This window comes from Rattus rattus, chromosome 5 (genome assembly GCF_011064425.1).
Source record: "Rattus rattus isolate New Zealand chromosome 5, Rrattus_CSIRO_v1, whole genome shotgun sequence".
In the NCBI taxonomy this organism is placed as follows: domain Eukaryota; kingdom Metazoa; phylum Chordata; class Mammalia; order Rodentia; family Muridae; genus Rattus; species Rattus rattus.
Genome location: NC_046158.1, coordinates 21920667 through 21947887, shown reverse-complemented (window position 1 = coordinate 21947887; position 27221 = coordinate 21920667). Strand labels below are relative to the sequence as shown.

General features: G+C 39.9%; 1 protein-coding gene across 1 annotated transcript in view; it reads right to left on the bottom strand.

Annotated features, from left to right (window-relative positions):
- Window positions 1-27221, bottom strand: part of Arhgap15 (Rho GTPase activating protein 15) — a 617921-nt gene that overhangs the window by 114256 nt on the left and 476444 nt on the right. The window contains exon 12 of the mRNA XM_032903250.1: window positions 19120-19254. Within this exon, the coding sequence (XP_032759141.1) occupies window positions 19120-19254 (135 nt within the window). The remainder of the gene's footprint in view (window positions 1-19119; window positions 19255-27221) is intronic.

The following is a 27221-nucleotide window of genomic DNA, read 5'->3' as shown; positions in this document are numbered from 1 at the left end:
CACTTTATTTTATAGAATAAAAACTAATAATGCTGATATATATATATATATATATGTGCATGTGTGTGTGTGTGTCTTGGTGTTTCTCTCTCTATATATTTTTTGTATATTTTACTTTTGTAACATTGGCCAAACTTAGCATCAACATCTTTACATCTTGATAGGGTAGTGAACCCACAGAATGTCTGGTCCTCCTATCTTCATTTATGTTTAAAAATGATAAAAGAAGTGTTCTTTGCTTTAGATTCACTTGAATCTTTGTCTACACCAAGGAAATACAGCACTGAATACTCTGATTGATTTGACATAAGCTAGAATGGTTTGCAAAGAGGGAATCTTCAATTGAGAAAAATGTCATCATAATATTTGCCTGTAGTCAATTTTGTAGTGCACTTTATTGATTAATGATTGATATAGGAGAGCCTTGATCATTGCGCGTAGTCCCAGCCTTGGTCAGGTGATGCTAGAGTGTATGAGAAGGCAGACTGAAACAGCCTTGAGGAGCAAGACAGTAAGAGCAACTTCTCCAAGACTCTGTTTCAGTTTTTACCATCAGATTCTTCCTCTGAGTTTCTGCCCTGGATATCCTCAGTGATGTACTGTGTTAAGCAACTGTAAGACACACTGTAAACCCTTTCCTCCTCCAGTTGCTTTTTTAAAATCACAGCAGCAGAAACACGGAGGCAGTGTCTACGTGTATTCCTGGATACTTGTATAATTGCAAAGGAGATATATTGATATTTTGAAGTTGTTTTCTTCTAATGTTTGCTATCAAATATATCACATAAAATTAAGCATTTAAAAATATTTGAAATTTCATGTCAACAAACAAAACTTCAGTGCTAAAAATTCTAAGGGATATTTGAGCTGTTAGTCACAGTCTTGGTGGTAGGGGTTGGCTCTGTTGTTGGTGACTGCTGACTAACTTGAAGACTACAGTGGCTCTGGCAAGTTGTTAAACAGTAACGGGGTTTCTTGTGTCAATCATAACTACTTTCAATGAAAGATCTATTTGCCTTGTTAGGTCTTGCTTGATTCTAATTTACCCATGGCAGAACACTCAGATTTCTCAAACCATGTTAATGCTTTATCAAACACACTTTTCTAAATTATGTATTGCCTTCTTAATAATGTTTGTGATGTCTTTGACATATCATCTCACGATGGAATATTGGTCACACAAAAGAAGCCACTCCTAGTCCATTGATGCTTAATTGTGAAGTCCCAGCAATGCAGCCACATCTTGAGGTGCCACCTCTCATCCTACGTCTCTTGTTGTTTTCATTATAGAGCTATTTCGACCAATGTCTGCCTTTCAAAGTCATCATGAAAGTGGGAACTGACTTTTCCCAATCTATACTTGTTAACATTTTCATCATCTCCCGTGAAATGCAAATGTTCTTCATTACATTTAGCATGATAGATCCTTTCTAAAGGGCTTTCAATGTGTTTTGCCCAATTCCATCAGGATAATCACCATCTGTGACCACTATACCATTATCAAATGTGCTTTTAAAATAATGAGACCTGAAAAATCAAGATGATAGCTACACCCAGTGCCTACAAGAGGAGAGGGGTATTAGCAAGCAAGAAATCAACCCTTCTCTCATTTTCACCTCTATTGGATCCCTTAGGTAATTATGGGATAGGTATTGAACAATGATACCCTTTTGCCTAAGTAATAGACATCAACAATGAAGTTAGAAGATTCTGTAGATTTTAATGTAAACAGATGTACTCTTACCCTGGCTTTTATTTTTCCACCCACAGAACAAAAGCAAACTAGACACCATAATTCTCTAGTGTTCTAGAAGTTTTAGAATGATAAATGAGCGTTGATTTAAACTTAAAGTTACATTAGTCTGTGATAAGAGAGAGAGTCTGTCCATTGAAGCCAGGCATTGACATCTCCTTTTTAGCTATGAAATGTTAGGTGGCATTTACTTCTGTTATGAAGCTGTTTCACCTACATTGAAAAACTTCTGATCAGTATAGATGTATAGATAACTTTATTTGCTCTCATAGATAGGTCCTCTGGGAAAGTTGCCGGGGTTTTCTACACCAGCATTTCCTTTTGCCTTGAACTTCATGTCATGAGATGACGTCTATTCTTAAGCCTCACGAACCAACCACTCCCAGTTTCGAGCTTTTCTGCTCAGCTTTTCCATCTTCTTTAAAATAAATATAGTCTTAAGAAGACGTACCTGATTGATCTTTTATCTAAACTGTAGAAAACGTTCTCTCTACCAGTACTAAGGCACGTCTGCTGTCTTGGCCTTCTAGTTTTTAGTTACATCCGTGACTCAGACCACTGTCTGGTGCAAGGAGCCTTATTTCTAGTCTGTCAGAGCTTTTACCATGCCTTCCTCACAGAGATTCATCATTTTTAGGTTTTGGTTGAAAGTGAGAGATTTGAAATTCTTCTTTTGACTTGAGTTCATAGAGGTCTCATTTTAATGTTTTCATAGCTCAGGAAATAGGGGATATCCAAGGAGAGAGAGAGAGAGAGAGAGAGAGAGAGAGAGAGAGAGAGAGAGATGCAATGGCTATTCACTGCTGCGGTCACAACACAAATCATTCTAGTGAAATCTATCATCCTATGTGGATGTAGTTCATGGTGTCTGTACTGAATTACAATTATACTGTATGAGATCACTAATGACAAAACACACAACAGATAAATACAACTTTAACAAAAAGCTGCACAGCATAAATGCTCAAGTCGGGCACAAGGTAGTTTAGCATTGAGTCAACAGACTTTTATGGGATGAGGTTGGCACAAATCTTTGGCTAAAAGGCACAATACCAGCCTAGTGTGCTGGCATGCATTTGCAACCTCAGCTCTTAGAATTGGGGAAGGAAGATCTAGGTTTCGTGAGAGAATCTCTTGGAAAACTGAAAAAAGCAATAGACAAAGACACCTTGACATTGATATCTAATTTCTATATGCACACACATAATCACACAGAAGTGTACAAAGCCACACTAACAGGTAAACATAACAACAACACTAACACACACACACACACACACACACACACACACACACACAGACAGACACACACATACACCACAAAATCTAAGGTGAAAATAAAACTAACTATGCCTTTATTTCTGGTTTAAATTCTAAAATTACTCCAGAAATTTAGAGTCCCTTATTTTGGTATGATGATACACCTTATTGGAATGGTATCTGAAATTCTTCTAGAAATGTAAATTGTTATTTCTAACAGTTCCACTCTTCCAAATGCTTGTACAATTTGTGTTACACAGTCTTCAAGTTATCAATAGTGACAGGAAGGTTGAGTGATGTTGTCTAAAGTTTATAGTTTAGGACATGGGTTTGGCTCCAGTTCTAGTTAGAAACTCAGGTGAGATGAGTCTTATGAATACACAGAACTTAATACAAAAATCTCCTTTGGCTTCATTTTTTTGGGGGGTGGGGAGCAGGACATGCTTAGAAGAAAAAAACATTACGGGGTTGGCAAAACATCTCTGCATGTAAACAATATTAGAAAACATGAGTGAAAGTGATGCCTGGGACTATACAATTCAATTTCAGATAACAATAACAGAATTAAGAATATAAATAAAGAACTAATTAAATCTTGTGTTGCAGTAGTAGGAGGATATTTTCAGAATAAAGGAGGAAACCGTCTTACGCTGACAAATTTGCACACCTAAAACAGTCTGTTGAAGTAGGATTTCTATTGTAGATTTAACGCCTGTGTTGTCCTGAATTTGCACATTGAAGACCCCAGTGTGATAGTACTCAGAGGAGAGGTCTTTGGAAAAGAAGCTAAGTATGGATGGATGGTTCAGGGCTATACAGGGACAAAATCTGTACCAGAGTTCAACAGAGATGGGTTCCTGGTTTTGCCCGATTTTGGACTTCTTAATTCCAGGTATTTGAGAAATAAAATTTCTGGTTTTTAAGCCACAGAATTTTTTTATGGAAGCTTCAGCTAAGACTAATTGCCAACTTTGGAAGGTCAGACTTGAAGGGGTGTGATTTTGGCGATGGAAGATCTAGAAACACTGGTTCATGGGAAATTCCTAAGAGAGCAGGGGAAAAGTGAGAAGATGAGAGAGCTGTACTTGAGCTGTAGGTGAAGGTCTTTTGGAGAAGGACCGTGCTGGGAGCCTGATGTCCAGCAATGTGGTCTTTCTAGTTAGGCTCTCGATGTTCTCTCTGTGTCTTTGTTCATGCTTTTTGATTAGCTCACACGCTTCTCTATTTATTGAGGGAACCAAATCTCAGACATCTCGAACATCAGACACAAACATCGCAGACAACAATTTCTGAAAGCTTTCCAGGTCTGATACCTTATATTTCTCTGTCTTTTCTGCAAACAATTTTCACAATACAACCCAGACGGATAGAAAAATCCCAGTGAATATTTCACTGGAAGAGTGTATCCTTCATAGGTGTTGCTTAGAAATTCAGAGAATAATGTACACAAAATGTCAAAGAATAATGTTACCATTGTGTTGAAGAGTCAGGGGTCTGAAGAAAGACCTCGAAAGATCAAGCTTTCATCTGTTGGGTAGATAGTCTCCACCTGCAACTAGCAGGACAGATGGCACTAATTATGTCTGCCCATCCGTTACTTGGCAGAGGAATGGAATTGAGATCTGAAAGGGTGAACCTTTCACATGCTGGACACTCAAGGTGAGAAGCAAAATAGCAAGGGGCCAAGAGCTGATTGTCTGGTTAGACAGTAATCATGAGCTCAGGCCTTGGGCATTTGACCTTTGAGAATTGCAATTTTGAAGAAGAAAGGTGTTGCTGAAACCAAGATGGTAGAAAAAGGGAGGAGGGAGCTGCGCATTTAAACAGAAAAATTACAATTGGTGAATGAAAAAAATCAGCATAGATATCCTACATAATTTTTATAGTTCATGAATTTTTTTTAAAAAAATCTATACATAATTTTATCTTCCCGAACATTACTATCTCCCCCTCTTAAATAAGCCCTGTTAGTGGTTTTCAACACCATTCTCTGTTTTCCATGCTTCTGCTTCCCAAAGTGTAGGTAGAAATGCCTGTATCAATTCTTGGGAGAAAATCTTCTATTCTAAACTATATGGCTATGATCAGCTCTACTAATGTAAGCCAAACTTCCCCAGGCACCTCACATCACATAGACATCAGCTATCACATCTAGAGCTCAGTTCTGCAAAACAACGAGGAGAGAGCCTAATAAGTAAGGGCTACTCTTTGGAAAACTCAAGTGGAGAAGATACTCAGAGAACATCTTTCTCTTGACAGAAATCTAGAGAGCTAGAGTGAAGACGCATGTTTGAGCAATTACAAGTAGGTATTAGTTGGCATTTTGTTATTGTGAGAAGCAGTCCAGGTCATTGCCTCTGTTATTTCTGGACCTGCCATAGAGGATCACATCATGATGAAAGTCTATAGTGTATTAGAGCTGACCACATCACAGCAGACAGGAAGCACAGAGAGGGTCAGAGACGAGCTGTGCCATACCAATGCCCTTGGTGACTTACCTGGACCGCTACCTCTCAGCTCTTTATTCAGATTTGGAATCTATTTATGGATTAAACTATTGATGAAGCCTGGGCCTTGTATGGTACAATGATTTCTGGAAACAGTATAATAGACACAATCAAAATTGTGCTCAATAAATCTCACAGGTATCTTTCAATCCTATCAAGTAGACAATTAGTTTTCACAGTCATAGCTTATGACAGTATCAGCAAGTAAGAGGGTAGAGGCGCAGTTGTTACTCCACGTCAAGTTTGAAAATAGTACCTGTGAAGTCAATCTGAAGTTAAACTGTCTTCTTAAAGCCTCCTTTTAGGAAGATAGAATATAAACTGTGTGACAGGTGAAGCATTTCTGATTTGGGTAATGAGTATATATATGCATGTACTTCTGTGTGCCTTTTCCTGTGTGTATGTGTGTGTGTGTGTGTGTGTGTGTGTGTGTGTGTGTGTGTGTGTGTAATATTTGTTGAATATAGTTTAGTTGGCAAACCTTTAAACATTTTAAACTTTTAACAAAATCTATACCATCATGAGATCTTCAAAGACTATTATGTAGTTTCCTCTACCATACCTGAGATATGCCCCTTCCACTTATCAGAGAACTTATGATTGTCATAAGCCCAAATCACTGGGACACACAGGAGGGAAATCAGATACATTTCTAACTTGGAGATGAATTACTTTGGAGTTGTCAACTGACACATACCATACCATATGTACCATGGGCTTGCTAATGTATAATAGAAGCAAGACAGAATCAGTTAGGAGAAGTTGAGGTAGCCTACAGATAATGAAAAGGGATGTAAATTCTTCAATAAAAGGACATATTTTTGATTATCTGTCGGTTCTTCAGAATAAGTTATATTCTGAGCTATAAAAACTGGAATTCATTCTGCTGTGAATGAGAAAAATCTCCATTATCTTAGACATGTCTTATACTATGTGAATTCTAGAAACAAAATATTAAGGCAGAATGAAGATAGTCACATAAGTCACTTGATACAGCCATACCAAGAGATAAGGACGTACAGGTAAGAAGGTCTCCTAAGATTACACTACTTAAATGGCAGTCTGATTAGAGGTTGACATACTAATACTAGCTAATATTGACTGAACACTGTGTGTCAGAAAGTATAAAAAGTGAGGTAATACAATTAGCATCTCACCTCCATTAAAAGCACCCCCCCCCCATTTTTAATAGATGTGAAATCAGAGGCCTGGAGAAATAAGACCTTGTTCGAGGTTTTTAAAGCAAGAACAGTTTGCAGTTAGAAATTGAATAGTAGTACAATGTGTGATGCAGCAGAGACATTTCAAGATTTGGCTGGAAGGGGACAACTGAGCAGCAGGATGGGGCAGTGAGTTTCGGAAGACGATGAGCCAAATTCAATGTGCCTTCAATATTTGAAGGAAAGCATTGGCTCAAAAGGCTGTCATGCGATGGGTAAGGCAGAAACATGTAGACAGAGGACTTACGTGCAAACAGGTCACAGAGGGCTTTGAATATCTCACAAGGATTTTAGCTTTTCCTCAAAGTAAAATGAAGGCAGTTCCAGTAATTCGTCTGTTTTTATAATGGGTAGGTGGAGGGACATGTGGCTGGGCAAGCTGGAGAAGATGTCCTCCTGGTGATGGGCACACACCCAGAGCTGCTGTTGGTGGATGGAAGATGTGGTGGAAGGTCCGTGGTGGCTGTAATCCAGTGTGAACTGAAGCATGAGATGAAGTAGGGTGGAACAAAAGGCCACAAGATCTGTGCTTTCATCATGGTCTATTGAGGCAGTGAAAACCAGCCGCCCGGATCCATCATTAGAGGAATTGGTGAAGTTAACCATTTTCCACTGAGTACTGAGGAGAAACTCTGTGCCTTATCGTGCATTTTGGTAGCATGTTTGTGTAGTGAGGGCAGAGCTGCGGAGGAAGCTCACTCGTGAAGGCCGCCATGCTGATCGCTCAGCTTGAAACAATTATTGCTTTGAAAAAGTGACCTCAAGGACATGCAAGGGGACAAATAAAGGTTTTAAGGAAAAGCAAAAGGCAAGCGCTACACTTTCTAATGTAGTTGATGTCTAATTACTCAATTAATTTCACAGTAAAGGCCTGAATGGAATTCTGAATCACCTTCTAGTTCTACTTATAAAGGACTTTCATTAAGCCAAATTAAGTACATAGAAGTCTGGTTGTTTATTATCTAGTACTAAACCATTCCTACAAAGGGACACCTGTACAAGCCACTTAGCTCTGGTCAACTATAATTTTTACAATTTAATTATGAATATAATTAGAGTGAGTTAAGAGACAGGCTAGGCAACAGCCATAAAACTTCCACTGTGCTTACACATAAGAACATACACGAGCATGCGTGCGCACGCGTGCGCACACACACACAGACACACATACACACACACACACACACACACACACAGAGTGGGGGGGGGCCCTGAAGCCTATAAGAGTATTTGCTTTCAGTGGAATTTTTTTAAAGGCATGTGTAAAATTTATTTTTACTTAACTTTCTTGAAAGTCCGTAGATTGAAGATATTTTATACTTTATTGCCTTTATGTCTTTGGTTTCTTTATAGTGAATCTTTAGAACCTTCTTTTACTTTCCCTGGTTTTAAAGCATTTTGTTACATCATTTATTCATGCCTAGCCCCCACTTTAGCCAATTGCTCTCCAAGCTCTGCTTCTTTTCTCCCAAGGAATGCAATCACAAAGTTGATGGTGCATTAGAAATAGCTTGACCACAGGGCAAGAAAAAGTCAAGAAAGGAAAATATTTGCAAATATACTTGACTGGTTTTTCTCCCCAATTACCTATTCAAAATACACTTCATCAGCAAAATGACATGGGGACCATCCATGGCAAAGCCATGGTTACATGTAATGGGTACTTCTGGCCATAGGATGATGTCTTAAATCATTTTTATGTGAGGATGGTGGCATTGACATCGTTACAGGTATGTGTATTAGTTGTATTTAAGGAATACATATGGGGTATTGCTTAAGGTGTATTCTACCATTAGTGTCTGACAGACTGAAATTTAACACTGTTAAATTTTCCAAGTGCCATTTCTTACAGTTTATTTTACATAGTTAAGTAGTTAATATTTACAAAAACTAGGCGTGAGGGCACACTGTTGTTGAAGGCTCATCGGAATGTTGCTTTTAAGTCGAAGCCTGGACCATTAGGTACCATCATTTCTATCTTATTTTCTGCTGGACTGCCTAACTGGTGACACATAAATATACATATACATTCATACACATTCATATACAAATTGCAAACAATACACAGAATGACACAATAGAAAGAGTACGTATGTTCCTTACATGTATGCACTTAAGGTTTACTTAGAGAAACTGAAAATGGAGGTAAAGGGATGATATGGACTTATGTATTCATTTTTTTTAGTATTCATTGATTTACCCAAATTGGTAGTATTTGGCAGCACAGGATGACCTCAAACTTGCCATCCTCCTGCCTCATTTTCTCAAGTTTAGGGACATAAAAAGCACCTCATGCTTGGCAGCATGAAGTCTATTTAATGAAGAGGCTAGCATTGATTTCATTTCATGCTGCTGAATACATCCGGGACATTGGTCAGGAGTTGGGAAAGTTATTAATTTTACATGCAAATGGCACCTTTGATAAGGTAAGATCCATCAAGTTCATTAGTGCAATCTCGCATGCCACCATGTGAAAGAGCTGAAATGAAGGCGGACACAACTGGAAAGACCAGTCCTTTTGTAAGCGAGGTTTGGTCCAGCCCAATCTCACAAATATTAGTAGTATACTCTATAGGTAAATGCAGGAGATGACCCCTCTCATTTACTGATAGTTAAGTAGTTTTATCTCAATTCCGATGATTGTTTTAATTGGTGAGAAGGCTGCTGAAGTATTTGGATTAATGAGTTAATGCTAGCATATGTGACTTTTAAAGATGTAGCGGGAGCTATCTTTATAAACTAAGAGAGGGAAAATATGTCACTATAGATTAAAAAGTGACCTTTCAACTGTATTTATCTCTTGATTTTGGGGGACTTTGAATACATTATCTGATATAGCCAAAGGAACTTTGCAGAGATATGGTGACAGCTGAGCCCTGTCTAGTCATGAGCATCCTCAGAAGTAGCTGATATAAGCAGAGGCCTGTTACAGGGGCCAAACAGGAAGGTTGCAGTGTGATGTGCTATGGATATTCCATTAGCCATTGCTAGATGGTAAGGTGGGGGAAGCGGCGCTATTCCCAAAGTGGTCTCTTGAGGTCCGAGAAAGCATAAAGATGGATTTCTCCTGGGATCTTCAAAAAGGAATACACACTGTCAACCCTTTGATTTTAGTCCAGTGGGAGCTATGCTAAACTTTTTTCCTGTTGAATATTAAGATGGTATATTGGTATAATCTTAAGTACTCTGTTTGAATAATAGGTTATGGCAGAAGGAAGAAACTACTACGTGTGTAATGTAGAAAGCAGGAGATTTAGCTTAAAAAGCAGAAAGCAGTTCCCGGATGAGCACTTATGGAAGTACTGAAAACAGGGACTCCAGTATGCACCGTGAGGACAGGAACCTCTACAGTCAAGAGGACAAAAGACTGAATAAAGGGTTGCCCCACAAACAGGAAGTACAGTGTTTTGGTTCCTAGAATCCACGTTAAGGAGAGGGGGAAAAGGCATGGTGGTATATCCGTAATCCTGGAGGGAGCAGGATGACAGGCGGAGATGAGGGGACCCTTAAAGTTTGTAAGTTTACAAGGTAAAATTCTATGCCCAAGCAGAGACCCTTTTCGGACAAAAGAGGAGGAACCTGAGGAATAGCACTAGAGGTTGTCCTCTGACCTCTACACATGTGCCATGTAAAAAAAAAACACCCACATACTCACAAGAAAGAAATGGAGGAATGGTGGAAGAAAGGGAGGGAGGGATGAAGAAAGAGAGAGAAGGAGGGAGGGAGGGAAGGAGGAAGCGAGGGAGGGAGAAAGGGAGGAAGGGAGAGAGAGAGGAAGGGAAGGACAGAAGAAAGAAAGAAGGAAAGAAAGAAAGAAAGAAAGAAAGAAAGAAAGAAAGAAAGAAAGGAAGGAAGGGAGAGAGGAAGGAGGGAGAGAGGAAGGGGGAGGGAAGGAAGAGAGGGAGGGAGGAAAGGAGAAAGGAAGGGAAGAATGAATGAATGAATGAATGAATGAATGAATGAGAGCAAACATGAATTTTGCAGGCAAAATGGCTGGACCTAGAAAATATCATCCTGAGTGAGGAAACCCAGATCCAAAGAGAAATGCATGGTATGTATTCACTTAGAAGTGGATATTGGCCATAAAGTACAGGATAACCATGCTGCAACTCACAGACCCAAAGAAACCAAGGAACAACGAGGGCCCAAGGGAGGAAGCAAGAATCTCACTTAGAAAGGGAAATAAAATAGATATCAGAGGTGAATGGAGGGAGAGAACTTGGTGGGAGAAGGAGTGAGGACAGGAACATGGATGGGGATCTGTTGTGCAGAGAGGCTTTGCAGGAGAGGGCTGGGAGAGAGAACAGAAATCAGAGGGGACATCTCTGGGACAATTTGGAGACTAGGGATAGGGAAGGTTCTGAGGAGTCTATAGGGGTCACCCTACCCCATCTACCTGGGGTTTTGGAGACTGAAATGGCCACTTCCTATAGCCAGGCAAAACTTACAGTGGAGGGAGGGGGACATCAATCCACCCACAAAGCCTTTGACCCCAAATTTGTCCTACATACAAGACGAGCAGGATGAAGATGGAGCAGAGACTGAGGGAACCTCCAACCAATGACTGCCCCAACGTCAGACCCATTCCATGAGAGAGCAAGCCGAACCCTGACACTATTAACAACACTCTGTGTTTCTAGCAAGAGCTTAGCATAGCTGCCCTCTAAGAGGCTTCACCCAAGGGCAGATGGGACCAGATGCAGAGACCCACAGCTCCAGGAGTCTTGTAGAAGAGTGGGAGACAGGATTGAGTGAGCTAGAGGGGTCAATGACACCACAAGATCTACAGAGTCAAATAACCCGGGCCCTTGGGAGCTCAAAGAGACAGAACCAATGAAAGAGTGACCAGGGCATGGACCTAGGCCTGTATGCAGCCCACTATACATTTGTAGCAGTTGTGCAACTTGTTCTTTATGTGGGTCCCCTAACTATTGGAGTGGGGGCTGTCTATGACTCTTTTGCCTTCTGTTGGTTCCCCTTCCCCGACTTGAACTGACTGGTTGGACCTCAGTGAGAGGGGATGCACTTAGTCCTGTTGCAACTTGATGTTCCAGGGCAGGCAGCTTAACCAAGTAGGGTTTCCCCTTCTCTGAAGAGAAAGGGACTGGATAAAAGCAGGCAGGATTTTAAGGGTGGGTCTGGGAAAAAGATGGGGGGGAGGGCTGTGACCAGGATCTTATGTGACTAAATAATGAGGGAGGGAGGGAGGGAGGGAGACAGAGAGAGAGAGACAGAGACAGAGACAGAGAGACAGAGAGAGACAGAGAGAGACACAGAGAGAGAGAGAGAGAGAGAGAGACAGAGAGAGACAGAGAGAGAGAGAGAGAGAGAGAGAGAGAGAGAGAGAGAGAGATAAAGAGAGAGACACAGAGAGAGAGAGAGAGAGAGAGGGAGAAGGCAGAGAGGGGGAGGGGGAGAGGGAGAGAGAGAGAGACAGAGAGAGAGACAGAGACAGAGAGAGAGATAAAGAGACACACACACAGACACACAGAGAGAGAGAGAGAGAGAGAGAGAGAGAGAGAGAGAGAGAGAGAGAGAGAGTTGGCCAAAAACATTTAAAAATCTTGGCAATTGTTTTTTCTATAGAGAGGAAGGTTGTGGATTCAGATCAGATAGGAAGCAAAGTGGGAGGATCTCAGAGGAGTTGGAAGAAAGGAATATATTGTATGAAAAATATCAATTTTCAATAAAAGAAAATTTTAAAATATTAAAAATACAAAATAAAAAAATAAAAACAGAAGATTACAAACTCCTAGAAAAAAATTAAAATATCTACCTAAGAAAACCATTACCTAACAACATAGAGGAAAAGGATGGCGCCTCATTTAGGCAATTTTGGAGAATAACAATGTGTATTGTGTTTCATTAGCTGAAGAATTTCCTTTGAGAAGTGAATGAACTGAAAGAGAATGCCAAAGAAGACATCTTTGCACAACCACCGTGAAAGGCGGTTAACAACGCTTCGAGCACTGCAGCCGTAGTGTAAATACTGCTTATTAGTTTCCTAACTGGACGAATCTCTGTGCTTACAGCAGCATATAAAGTTTAAAGAAGCCAAGGCACAACGAAAAACGAGAGATGAAGAAGAATGTACTGACCTTATAAAGGGCAGTTATCAGATACTGCTCAGTGTGAGTGAAACATAAATATGTCTCAACCATCTATTTAAACGCGGACATAATGAGATTATAGCAGAATGAGTCAACACTTTATAATACACAAGAATATTATCAGTGGTTGATATATTTGTAATATTATAAAGTACCAAGAAAATAACCATTATAAGTTATTTAAAACAAAAACTACTGACAAGAATAATAATTCTTCTCATGAGCAAGTCTCTAATAGCATCTGAACATTTTTTTCCTGGAATAAATGATTCTTTAGGGTTTTTTGATTGTTTTGTTTGTGCATATGGGTTATAATATGATAGAAACAAAAACACAGAAAGAGAATGCTAATAAAACTAAACTTGAAATAGTGCTCACATGAAATAAGAAAATGACTTTTTGTATGTTTAAATACATTCTAAATAAGGATGGACCAGAAATTGATTGTAGAAATGAGAATAAAGTTTTAAAAATATGGCTAGAAAAGATGGTTTTTAAAACATTGATGTTTTCACTGCCAAGTAATGAATATTGAAACATTGCTTACTCTTAGAAAGTTCTATTTTTATATCTAACTTAAAATTCCAATATTTAAATTTCTGACTTCTCACTTACTTCTAAATTCTCTTAATATTTGAGACAGTATCTCCCTGTGCTGCCCTCCTGGCCTGGAACTCACAATATAGTCTAGACTGGCTTCAAACTCTTCAAATGCTACCTTCCAAGGACTGGCATTAAAGACACACACCAGCACAACCAGATAATTCTAAAACCACTTTTAAAAAGAAGAAGGAGAATATTTTGAAGAATGTTTTAGGTCATACAGACTTTGCACAGGCTAATTTAATCAACACCTGTTTGTCAATAACTAGTTAGTTTTCTCTCAGAACTAGTCTTAAGAGTAGTTAGTACACAGGTTTCAGAGTTTGGAATTAAGTCCTAAGTTGAGTTTTCAAGCTATGTAAATTCAGGACATCTCAAACATTTTTTTATTCACTTATTGAACACCTAATACACATATTGTAAGAAAAATGTCATTTTATTTAGCTCCCATAGAACCTTTATGTGTCTGGAATTACTTTCCATGTGACCTTTCTACATCATTTTTAGGTCCACTCTCAGTCTGAAGATTCATAGAGAACACATAAGAAATGCCAATGAGCCCATCTCTTCTCGTTTACTTTTGCAAGATTGCTAAGAAAAACCAGACACTAATACAAGAAAAAAGACACTCCATACTGTCTTTTTCCTTTTGGATCTGTATTTATCAGAATTCAAAGATGGTAGTACTGATAAACAGAGCACTTCCCGGGATGTAAGGCTACTGGAAAGATCCACAACGCCCTCCAGCATCTAACACATGATCACGCCACTTATCCTGGAATTCTATGGTGACATTTGTCTAACAAGGTCACATTTACAGGACTAATAATGCCTTCAGCACAAGCTGTTTCCAGGAAATCAAGCCTTTGCTGATGGTGGCTTAAATCCTTGTGGGAAAAATAAATGTGCTGCTAATTCAATTATACTGACCTCAGGTATGAAATGTCTATCACTAGTTGGGACTCTTAAATTCTGACATATAAAACCAAGTTCAGGACTTTTGTTACCCAGTAGTGTATCAGACAGGGCTCACCATAGCATTTTCAAGTTCTTGTGAAAAGAAATTACATTAACTTGACCCAAATGAAACTCTTTAAAAATGTAAGTGATTTCTATTCACTCTTCCTGGAATATGCGACGGTGAATTTAAAACGCTTAATGAGAAATAAAATAACTCAAATAGTGCAAGCAGGCAGGTCAATTGTTTCCACTAGAAATATCACTCTTCTTTCCTTGCAGAGCACTGCAGTAGGATGTAAAATTCCATTTGGCCTATTCGCTTTGGGACTTTTCCATGAAAACACATCTCTCAGCTAGGGGCCAAATAAAAATGTTAAGCCTTCACCAACTGGATGTCCTAGTAGTGAAAAAGAAAATAGAAATGATGTTATGATGACACGAACTGTGGTGTTGATGGCAACGGTGTTTTCTTCATGCCTAACCAAATAGCAGAAACCATTTTAAGCATTTCCGCTAACACGCAATAAATAATTCGATGCAAAGAACCGATTATCCAAAAGAGGAAAGAGCTGGAATAAGAGTGAGGGAGCTCAGAAATTAGTCCTTCCAGGAAGCCCTTAGCTCCTCCAGACCAGAAGGGCAAAGACAGGAGGGTCTGATGCACATGATGGAAGCTGGACTAGAGCGTTCCTGTCTACCAAAGCTCCATGCAAAATAGCAATCCCTGAGGCAGTTAAGTAGGTCGCTGCGCAGGACAGGGATAAACTGTTAAGGGCGCTGTACCCTGTCTCCCTCCTGGTTGTGGTTTGGATGTCCTTTGACATCATGTGCTTGAATACATGGTACCCAGCTGTGAGTACACTTTGGGAGATTGTGGAACTTTTAGGGAGTAATGCCTAGCTGAGAGAAGTCTGGAACTGGGAGTGGGTCTTGAAGATTACATCTGCCTTGATTTCTTCTCCAGGTTTCTCTGCTTTCTGGTTTGCACAAGGTAAGCAGCCCTAGCTGGATACTCCCAACGCTATGAACTCTGTAATGCCTGTTACTTCATGATATATGGTACCTTCTAACCTTTATCCTTCAACTGGCTTCTGTGAGACATTTGCTCACAGAAATTAAAGTATGATTAACACGCTCCTCTACCTTCTATCTCTGCCAGGGTTGTGTAACCTTCTTCCATGGTTACTAGTTACCAAGTATTCCTGTGCAATTGCCCTGATTAGGACCAAGCCCATGATGGTGTAGAACCAAGAGGAGAGCAGGCAAGGATCTGTGGGTAATGTGGCTCAGACACAGCCAGCACACACAGCATGTTCTGTGGATTCCCTGAACTGTTCTACCTCTGTTTGAAAAGAGTGAACTGCATGGATCTGGTGAACTTGTGACAGGAACTATTATAACTCTCCAAGAATCGCAATGTGAGGTGTGACAAAATCCAAGACTCTTCTACATCTGCATATAGATGTCCACATAATTTTGAAAAAAATTTAGGCTTAATTATGTTAAGGGTAGTAAAAGCACCCCTTATGGTATTACTTCTCCCAGTACTGAATATCAAAGTAACCACTTCCTCTTCCCTGAATGATGTTTAAATGAGAATTATAGTTTAGAGCTTCTGAAGAGTTTAGAACACAGAAGTGAGGGTGTTGCTCAATGGCAGAGCAGATAAGTAGCATACTCAAGGCACTGTGATCTACACCAAGCGCAGGAAAAATAAAAATAACATTTATGTTCAAAATACATAGTTCGGATATCTTGGCTTGTCTAGCATTGCAACATATTCTCTGCCGTTTTATCCTATGGCTTCTTCCTCACATGTTGAACATGACACAGTGACATTCTGGTATTTTTGATTAGTTAAAGAAAGATTGCCAAGAATCGTAGTCTAATTGTCCTACAAAAGTACCATAAACTGCATACCTATGATGTGCATAGCACAATTGTAGGAGCTAAGACCAAGTCAGTAACATTGAGTGCTGAGGGACATTTTCTCCTTCATTTGATAGTGATATTTAACTGTGTCCTCACATGATGAGAAGAGATAAGGCATCACTCTGGCATTGTTTTAATTTTTTACTTCCATCATAAATTTTATATCTATCATCATCCATCCATGTATCTCTGTATCTCTACATCTCTGTATCTATATATCTCAGTCTATCTATCTATCTATCTATCTATCTATCTATCTATCTATCTATCTATCTATCTATCTATCATGTATCATCCATCTATGTGTGTGTGTCATTATGGATGTGCCACAGTACATGCATGGAGGTCCGATGACAACTTGTAGGAGTTAGTTGTCTCCTCTCACCAGATGGGCTCCAGTGATCAAATGCAAGTCTGTACCTTCTGAACTGCCTCCCAGCCCCTAGGGCTTCTTTAATAAGGGGGTTGACCTCACCAGGAGTGCTTTGTCATGGCTCCAGCCACATATGTAGCAGAGGATGGCCTTGTCATCAATGGGAGGAGAAGCCCTTGGTCCAGTGAAGGCTCGATACCCCGGTGTGGTAAGGGGAATGCCAGGGCGGGGAGGTGGGAGTGGGTGGGTGGGCGGGTGGGGAGCATCCTCATAGAAGCAGGGGGAAGGGGGATGAGAGATAACATTTGAAAAGTAAATACTTAAAATATCGAATAAAAAGAAATAAGTGCTCTGTGTTTTGCCTCAATCACCTTTTAAAGACCTCACTGCTCAGGACTGTCAATCTGCGAACTTCAATGGGAGATATTCTATCTCTTCATTTTCAGATTGCTTTCTCAACACAGAGCACCTGGAAAGCTTCTGCCAGCATGTGTACAGCATCTTACATTTCTGAAAGGATTTTATTAAATACGCTCTTCTTCATTTGTACCATTACTTATTTTATAACTGTTACAGACTCTCTCTCTAAGCCACTCCTAAGAGCCTGCTGCCGGTCTCCTCTTTGCTATTCAGTTCTAGTCACGCTTGCATTGCTGAAACTAGGTCCAGTTCAGGTTTAAGTCTAAAATGTCTTAGAGATGGCATTTCTTGCAGGAACTCCAAGAACACATACCCCTATGAGCCCTGAGGACCTGCTCGCCATACGCTTAGCCTGTGGGAATGGCTCCCTAATATCTTCGGATTCCGCACTAAAGGGAGTAGGAAGCTTAATTGATGATATCATATACAGTATTCCTTTGCTCAGCAGATATGCGAGTCTGTTTCCAGATGAGGTAATTGTCACCTAAAAGTTTAGAGGTCACAATGGGACGTGCCTGTTACTACATATACACAATTAAGAAAGGACTCTGCATCAGAAGTCTTTACAGTTTCCCAGGCTGCTCTGCCAGTGTATACGCATGTGCGAACTAAGGCAGAACAGCAGACTGAATGAGATGCGTGCTTACTTAACGATGCTTTATTATTCCTTTTAAGTTGTAGGTTAGAGAACCTGAGAACTATACATCATTGCTCTCCAGAGGGATAAGAACTAACTCTAAACTCACCCTAACCCCCAAAACAAGAGTACCCTTCCGTCCTTAAACAATAGCCAGACACCAAAACAATCGGAAAGTATGAGCAGGCGAAAGGGGAGACTGGGAGAGAAACCCCTTGTCTTTATCCTATTGATTTCATTTCACAAAGCCTTAAAGGAGTGTGAAGAATTTTTCCCAGTAAGCAAAAGAATAAAAGGGCAGATTGGAGGGTGTCTTTCCAGCACGGGCTCCCAAGTCCTCACTCCTACTAGTGGGAACCCTTCACACACAGCATCCAAGATCAGACCTCCTAAGTGGAACATTTTTCCTTGGAGATTTTTCTTGTTGGGACTTTAATTAAGCTCCTGCCAGGCTTGCAAGCTTTTTAATTTTACCTTTCTTTTTTCTTTCTTTCTCTGTCCTTCTTATATCAGCCTGCTTGCCAGGAGATGTCTCCAAGCTGTCACAATTAGAGTAAATGTACCCGATGATATTAAATTTAGTGATACCCAAGTGTTTGTTTTCCCAAGTATCTACAGCAAAAGTTTTCTTACAGGAGGCGATTTTATTTGTTCGTTTGTTCGTTCATTCATTCATTCATTCATACCATTTTATCTTGGATCGTTCCTTTTATAAATATGAAACTTATACATCAGAAAAAGGAGCTTCACGGAGTCACGTAACTCCTCCTTCTGTAATGTACCCGTGAAAGGAAACCTGCTGACACCTAACCTTATACGCCACCCAGAAGCTAACTGTAGATAGTTTCTGCTGTTGGTGTGGGAACAAACCGGGAGCCAAGAGAAGATGGAGCTGATGATTTAACACATATTTAATGAAAGACAATATTTAATATATTTAGGTTCCCTTGCAAGATCTCTTTGTATGCAAACAGTGCAATTCTGAAAATATAAAGGCAGGGACTGGGAGTGCACGCGATGACCCTATAAAGCAGATTGCAAGAGAAGCTATTTTCATTTGAGAACGCTTAAATTTGGTGGCCTTAAATAGATCTCTCTCTCTCTTTCCCTTTCTCTTTCTCTCTCTCCTTTTTTTTTTTTTTTTTTTTGGTCTGAATAATTTTGGTTTTAAAGCTCAGATAATATTGCAGGGTGAGAAATCAAACAATCCACCCAGATGACAAAACCTAAGGACGCAGATACGAACATGGGGCACATATTCTGTTCTCTGTGGTCATGGTCAGTATTGATCTGATTATTGTTAATAATTTCACCACACCCGGCTTCTTTACGGGGTATACTTACTGATCGCCTCCACAAACCGCTCAAAGAAACTGTAAGGGAAGAGCGGCTCAGACAGCTCCCGGAAAAACATCTTCAGTGCTCCGGTGACGACGTGGATGTCCTCCCACTGGCTGTCATCCAAATTCAGCTTCTCTTCTGGGAAAACACGAGGAGAAATGGAACAACTGGTTTTAATGAAACAATTACAAGACACTAATTATTATGTTAATGTTTGCCTACTATCATCAGCAACCGTTAACAGCCTTCTGCACCTAGAGGTTTGGTGCTGTGCATGGATTTTTTTTTTCTTCTCGTTTTCTGTAGGAAGGGAACATTTTCAATGGAATACCATCTGTAGGAATGCAGCTAACAAAAAAACAAGGGACACAAAGAGACAGTACCATTGACACAGTATGTCAGATACGGTTATTCCCATAATGCATCAGTATGAAAATTAGCATCACAGCGCAACATGATTCAAAGCTATTTGGTTTTGAGGCCGAGGGGCTAAGAGTTGCCAGCGATGGCTGGCTCAAGGGACCGGCCTGAAGGCCTTGCTGAGCCAACAGGAGACATATGCTAAACATGGCAATAGAAAACGAGTTATTGCCTTACATGTGTTAGCCTTGCGCTGTACAAGGGAATAATGGCTAACACTCTTACTTTTCTCTCTCCCTCTGTCTGTCTCCTCTCTCTCTCTTTTCTCCCGAATGTAAAGTCAGCAAGGAATGGGATATGGAGGAGAAAGGAAATTAATTCCTTCGTACTGCTTCAGAGATATTTTTCTTCAGTTTTCATCTCAGAGAGAAAAATGCGCCCAGCAACAATATTAGACAGACCCCTGTTGGCCTATGCAGGCTGTGCAAAGCTGCCAAAATTGATAAACACGCCGAAGACAAACCACAAATGCTAACCAACTCTTTGGAAATAACAAAAATATTTGCTTGGGAAGTCTGAGTGAGTTGCCACAGCGACACACTGAAGAACTTAGAAGCCAAGGCGAATGAATGCTCAGTAGCAAGCGAGTGTGTTAGGTGACTAGCCCTGTCCTTTGACTGTCAGCAGGAAAGCGCTGGACCTTTCTCACACACACCAGGAATAATTGTTGTCTCAAAGTGGCATCTTTGCATATAATCAAGAGGAATCAAGACACTACGGCATTTCTGCTCACCTATAAGATAAACTACATAGAAATGATCTTCGATTCTGGACTTAAAGAAGCACAAGGTTATCAGCTTACAATACGGGAGTTAGCCGAAGTTTTTTCCCTCGATTTTGATGATGTGCGAGCACGCAGTCACATGCCCCCACAGTGTGGGTTCTATGAGTGCCTAGGAGCACTTTGCACCAAAGTGGGGGTTGGGGGAGAGGGAAGAAAAGCTGAGAGCTGTCACTGTAGGGATTCTCTGCAGGAGCTGTTTCACTGAGAGTGTTTATATCCTTTTAAAAATATTAGCCTACATCACTATCAGATCTGCTTTTTTTCTGGTGGATTATTATTTTCAGGGTTTGTAAGTTACGTTCCCCCTCGGTAGTATGTCTGTGAAAGGGGGGGGATGAGGTGGACCCGTTTATGTCACAGGGCTCTTTCCATCTTCCTTTCAACCGTCATCTGAACCTCAATCATAACACACTGATATGACTCCCAACAAAATCATCAGAGGAGACCTTCTCCCTGCCCTGCAATCAGTTTGATTGATTGTATTTCAACAATTAGTCTTTTCTTTGGCTGCGCACTATTGAAATAGGCCGACAGCATCTTAGCAGGCCAGCTTTAAACAGTCAACTGTTAACAATGGCATCAAAAAGGAAGACCTGATGGGGGTTTACTGTCACTTTAAAGAACGAGGTTTTCACATTGTTGAAATCTGTCAGATATTTTGAAATGTCCCTCTCCCTATGGTGCCACACCCCCTGCGTGCCCTTATAATAAAATTGGTTTTACTCCTGATTAAATCATTTTCTCCCTACCCACTACCATACTTCTCATAATGGACCTGTGCGCTCTACAGCTGGTGTTCCTCCCATGGTACCAATTCTTACTTTATCTTTTAAGCACTTTGCTGCTAAGATCTCATGCAGAGTGCTTATGTTTTGTTAAGAGCTTCATTCTTAGAGAAATAGTTTAACACATGTTCTAAAAATGTTGTACAACTTATTGCTTAAAACACATTTAGAAAATGTATCAGTACTGTAGCTTTGGCACTGAACTTCAAGTGGAAACCCAAAACCTACACATGCACACAGGCACACACAAGCACACAACTCCAGAACTTTATTAGACAACAAAATGGCATGGTGGCGAGCCGAATAGAGAAATAAAGGAAGCAGTTCAGAGAGTCAAAAGGGACATTTTCATATCGAGCAAACAGCCAACCAGAGTAACAACTACTACTCAGCTGGAGGAAAATGCTACTCATGTTGTCACTTTCGGGTAGTAATTTTAATGACTGCGAAAAGGGAGTGCAGAGAAGGAAATATGTCACTGCTAATTGCATCACGGATACAAAAATTCTTCGAGTAGATATCTGTTGTAGTCATCATTTAAAGAAAGAAAACCAGTTATACATTGTAACCTTCAACCAGCAGCTCAAATAAAGAATATGGCAAGAGTTGACAGTAGTCATCTGAAATACACTAGCTAATCTGTATATCCAGCATTTCATAATCAACAGGTCCCTTGTAATCCAGAGGATCTCACGGTGGAGATTTCAAGGCCACAACGGTCCATTTAAACATATAATATGCCCCAAATCATAAAATCATGAAATCAACCGGTTCTCAAGGAAAAAAAACTGATCATTACTCTTTCTTGGTGTTGACAGGTATCATTCAATACATTTGAATTATTTGGAGTTTTCTAACTGGACTTTTTCGTTTTCCAAGAATCCAAGGCTTCTTACCATGGCATTTGAGGAAAGAGAATTTTCCTTATGGGGATGTCCTTTGCACTCTGGGTAATATCCCTGCTGTTACCCAAATAAAGACCAGTAATGTCTCCTAGGGATACCAAAAGAAAACATTTGCAAACTCTTTCTGGTTGATAGGACAATAATGGAGGCTGGAGAGTCTAAGAGTCAATAAACACTCTTCTACAAGCAATGCTTCTGAAATTTACCTTATGTGAACAAGGACTAGGAAAGACGTGTGTGTATGTGTGTGTGTGTGTGTGTGTGTGTGTGTGTGTGTGTGTACATACTATGGCATGTGTTTGGAAGTTAGAGGACCACTTGTGGGAATTGATCCTTTCCCTCTACTGTAGGTCCAGGCAATCAAACTCAGGTCTTCTGGATTGTAGAGTAAGGACCCTCTGAAGCATCTTGTCAGAATCACAGTCCTTAACTACTTCCTAGATGAAAACCTTCTATAGAACAAAAATTCATATAACTATATTCAAGGTATTTGCTACAAAAATAGTAACTGAAAATGTAGCATGTAACTGTACAGGACACCATGTTATGCATTTTGCATTTATAGCTAATATAAATATCCAGTAAGACATTTAAGTAGACATTGTTGCTGGCATGATATTCATTTTATAGACAAGAGAAAAGGGGTGACAGAAGCTTAAGGAATTGTTTTATGAATGACCGGTAGTGAAACTGAGATAAGGGGTCAATGCATTCCCACTATACTTAAGATCGCTATATGTGTATATAATTTTGTCTGGCAGAAGAAAACAGACAAACAAATAGTGAGAAGTGCTAATAGACTGACAAGACTTCAAGAATGATGATTTACATCTTATCTCTAAGTGTCTTACTTGAGACTATACATTTATCTATAAACTAACTCCAACATTAACGATTCCCCATTTATTGAGCAGCTAATATGTGAGCAGATATAAAACAAAAAGAAACTGCACTGGGAAATCGGGAGAGACGGAAGAGATTACTATAAGATGAGGTGTTGAAGAAAGATGACAGAGTAGGAAAAATTATATGTAACACCCTTTTTTAGGCCTGATACATTTTATATCTATTCATTTATTTATGAGGTGAAGATGATTTGAGGGACAGGTGCTGCTATCGATGAAAAAAATGTATAAACCATTTGGAAGAAACAAACATCCAAGATACGGCTAGGATGGGGAAGGTAAACATAGACTCAAAAGTCCACATACATAAAGGATGAAGGCACTGGAAACACGGAGTGAACATTGTGAACTAACGGATAGAGATAAATTACCTCGGTGTCGGGTGCTTTACCAGAGAGGGTCAACAATAACTTTTTCCACTGGAATCTTATCCTAGGAAAAAGTCAGGCTGATTTAAGGTATCCCTAGAATAACCCAAAAACTATGAGACTTTCATTACGTGTATACACACACACACACACACACACACACACACACACACAAAATGTTTTATTCAAACAAGGCTATCTCATCTCGAAATGCCTATTTGTGAAGGACTCTTAGTATATTCTATACATTTTTTAGAAAAAAAATCTGTGTGTGAAAAAATGTGTTTGAAAGAGAAAAATCAACCATCATTTGTAAAACTATTAAGGAAAAGTTTTCTAAAAAAAAAAAAAAAAAAGACTGACAGCTAATTTAAGTACCACTGAGAGTTTAATCCTAGTTTCTTGTATGTATATGTGTATGTATATGTGTATGTGTATGCATATGCATATGTGTATGTGTATATGTATATATGATGTACACATATACACATATATGTATACATATATACATATATATGTACACATATATACACATATACACATAAATATATTTCTATAGATAAATATGAGAAGATGCTTTATCAGGCCTGAGTGTAGCTAAGTTGTTTTTACCTAGAGTTGGTTAAAATGTAGCCATGGATGACTAGAATTATACAGAATAGTGTTGATGCAAGTGGAAAGGGACCACTTTAGGATATTTAAAAATCAAATGCTCTTCTTTTTTCCCCTTTACTCTGTAATGCTCCCCATGACATTTTCAAAAGCTCGTTCCAACTTTCCTCTGACTTCCACAATAGAAAGGGGGGAAAAGACAACCCAGGTTACAGAAAGCACAGCTCTGGTTTCATTAGTGCAATGACGAGAACAGATCACACCGTGAACTTGTCATCAAGGATGCAGCATCTGCTCCCAGTGCCAAGGACCACAGCACAGCCACATCCTTGTTGGAAAGGCCTGCTGAGGGCATAGACGTCACATCCTCGACGGCAGAGAAGCCAGAGTGGATGAATCTTTATGTAGTGTTTGGTTATAAAATAAAACTGAAAGGTTAGGCATTAGAGTGGATAAAATGGCACCATTTGTCTGTAAATATCCAGCTTTTATTTAGGCCATTGTGTTTAAGGGACTAGATCAAAAGGAAGTCAGTTGAGTCGCTGTTATGTGGCTGAACCTGTCTTGTTATCTCTGCAGAGTGACAGTCCATTCTAAGTTCTGGTGGGTTAGGCCAGGCTCTAAATTCTCATACCTGGTGATCACAAATGCTACGCCAAAGCCAGTGCCTTCCTATGCTATCCTAGTAGAAGCCCCTTTCTAACACACACACTGGTTATAGCGTGAGGCTGCACTTAGGACATTATCTTAGAAATCTAGGCCAGTTGGCCAGTTAATTTGCTTGTTCACTTAATTTTTATTAAGCAAACAGGGACTGAACACAGACTGGCTACCAGTCGCTGGGCTGTGTGATTTAGAAAGCCACAGCTGGCAGGCTGCCTTATGTTCCTCAAAGGAGGGGGCTTTACCAGGTGTTCAAAGACATTGCTACAGTGAATACTGACCAAGTTCTAACAGTTCACATCTTATGCCTAGCCTCTGCATCAGTCTGCTGACCTTGATAGTCAGTAGGAGAAACCCGATCAATAAATAGACATTCACCAAATGTACATGATGCTAATACTGCCTGACTCTCCAAATGTATACATTTTTTTGTATTGCAGGCTTCAGGCTTGAATTGCATAATATGACAACTTGGAGATAAGTCTCTGAAGAAGTAATTGAAAATATGAAGTCAAATGGACTCCAAACAGTATGACAATCCAACTGGAGTAGTGTCCTTATAATAAGAGACTAAATCACACTGAGGGGAAGACCAGAAGGTACTGTCTATGAAGGGCAGAGTTGCCAGAACAGTTGGATATATATCAAACAGCACGTATAGATACTTTGGATGGCAACCACCTGGTGCTGTTCAAAGTTCATATTTCCAGTGCTTTGAGGTAAATGACTGTGGTTTAAGCCACCCAGCCCACAGAAATTTTGAGGCCAAAGCTAAGTAATATAACAACTGAAGGTTTTGCTTGGTCAAAGACAATGTCATCTTCTTAGATTACGTTCTCAAACAAGGGCTATTTTGCATTTGTGAAATGCAGGAGAATGTCACTTAGATCATTCCAGATGGATGATTATTTACATTTCAAGAAACAATCTGAAGCCATAATTCCAAATTGCTTGCCTATTCTGACTGCAAATATGGAGGGTACACCTTGTGATGGCAAAAAATAAAATACGACCACCATTTTCTTACTCAGCCCCTTTCCTGCAAATGCGTTTACTAGAGCAGGAACACACTGCTGTTCCTAAAGGCTGACTGTCAAGTACTAAAGAACATTTAAAATTATGTGGGAAAAATCTACCCAGTCAAGCCAAATGCCCATGGCCATGGTGCCTATCAAAAGAGAATAACAGTTTCAGATGTGAGCTTTCGTTCTGCAACCCTCAACGAGTTATCATTCCTTATAATTGATGACAGTTTCCCCAGGAAACTGCTAGAGGTCTTATTTTCGAATGCTCTTGCACACAGAGTAGGTGCGTCTGCGACCCAGTGCGCTGAGCTGATTCCACGAGGCCTTTCTGAGGTGGGAAAGAAGAAGGAAGTAAGGTGGTTACAGGTGCTTCCTAAGATGCTAAAACTTCAAAACTCAGAGGAGAAAGCCCTGCACTTTCCAGTGGTTATCTTGCAGGCCATGCTGATTTGTTTCTGCATACTCTATCATGCATCTATACCTTAAACGTCATCCGATATGCCCAAGCCATGCACACAAAGTCACAGTGTAATAGGAAATCTCTTGGATCAGCTCTTTGAAGGAGGCAGAGATGTCTTCTACCACAAATGTCGGAAGCAAGTTGATAATATGGACTTTTCTTTTTCTTTCTCGCTGGGCTTCACTTGGATGCCATAGTAACACAGCGGATAGGTACAGATGAAGCTTAGGAAGCAGGCATCGCAGAGGGCGAGCATAGCACATGGGTCACGACTTTGTGCATTTTTAATTGACAGTGGCATGACATAAAACATCCTACCACCACCATCACTCCGTGTACAATGCCACCATATAAAAATGGCGATTGCTGTCACGCTGCCCTCTAGGCGTCTAGAGAGACTTCTCCAGGCTTCTGGGAAGTACGTACTGGTCCCACACAGATTCTGACAACACCACCAAAAAATAAACTGGTTTGTCTTTAAGCTAAGCCATAAAAACTGATGTAATTTTTGGAGCCAGTATGTGCTTCTTGAATGCCTTTCTTATTTAGAGCTTTCAACTCTGCCCTTATTTCTATTCAGTCAAAGGCCTTCTGTACTCTACAGACATTATACACAATGCTTCATTTTATGTGACTGTCTTCTCCAAATAGATCCCAAATTTGCTTGAATTCCATGGATGATTTCACATATTACGGCCTCCGAAGGGTAGAGAACCAGTAGGGTAAAATTTAACAGTCGTTTGAAAAAGCTTGCTTCATGTTGGCTTTAAATGACACCATTGCTCATTTGTCCTGTCCAGTTCATGTTACATTATTTAATATCAGCCTAAGGGGTCACTTCCTATAAATGGCTATGCACAGATAATCTTTCTATTGTATGTGCACACAGGGATGTTACTTAACACTGAGCTTTTGTCTATTGTCTTATGAGAACTCCTAAGTTTATATGAGTTAAGAAAGGCTCTATATGTAATGGACCAGTGTAGACCTATCATTTACCAGCAGACAGTTTACTGGTGTGTTATTCACTTTGCCAGTTTTCCAGACTCTAAAAACTTCTGGATTTCTTTATACTCCTTGCTATATTGTTGGGCTTTTGGTGAGAAGTGGGACCACTGAACAGAATAGGGACTTGCTTTAGAGGTTAACGTGTTAATTTAAAAGTTAGTCAATAAAGC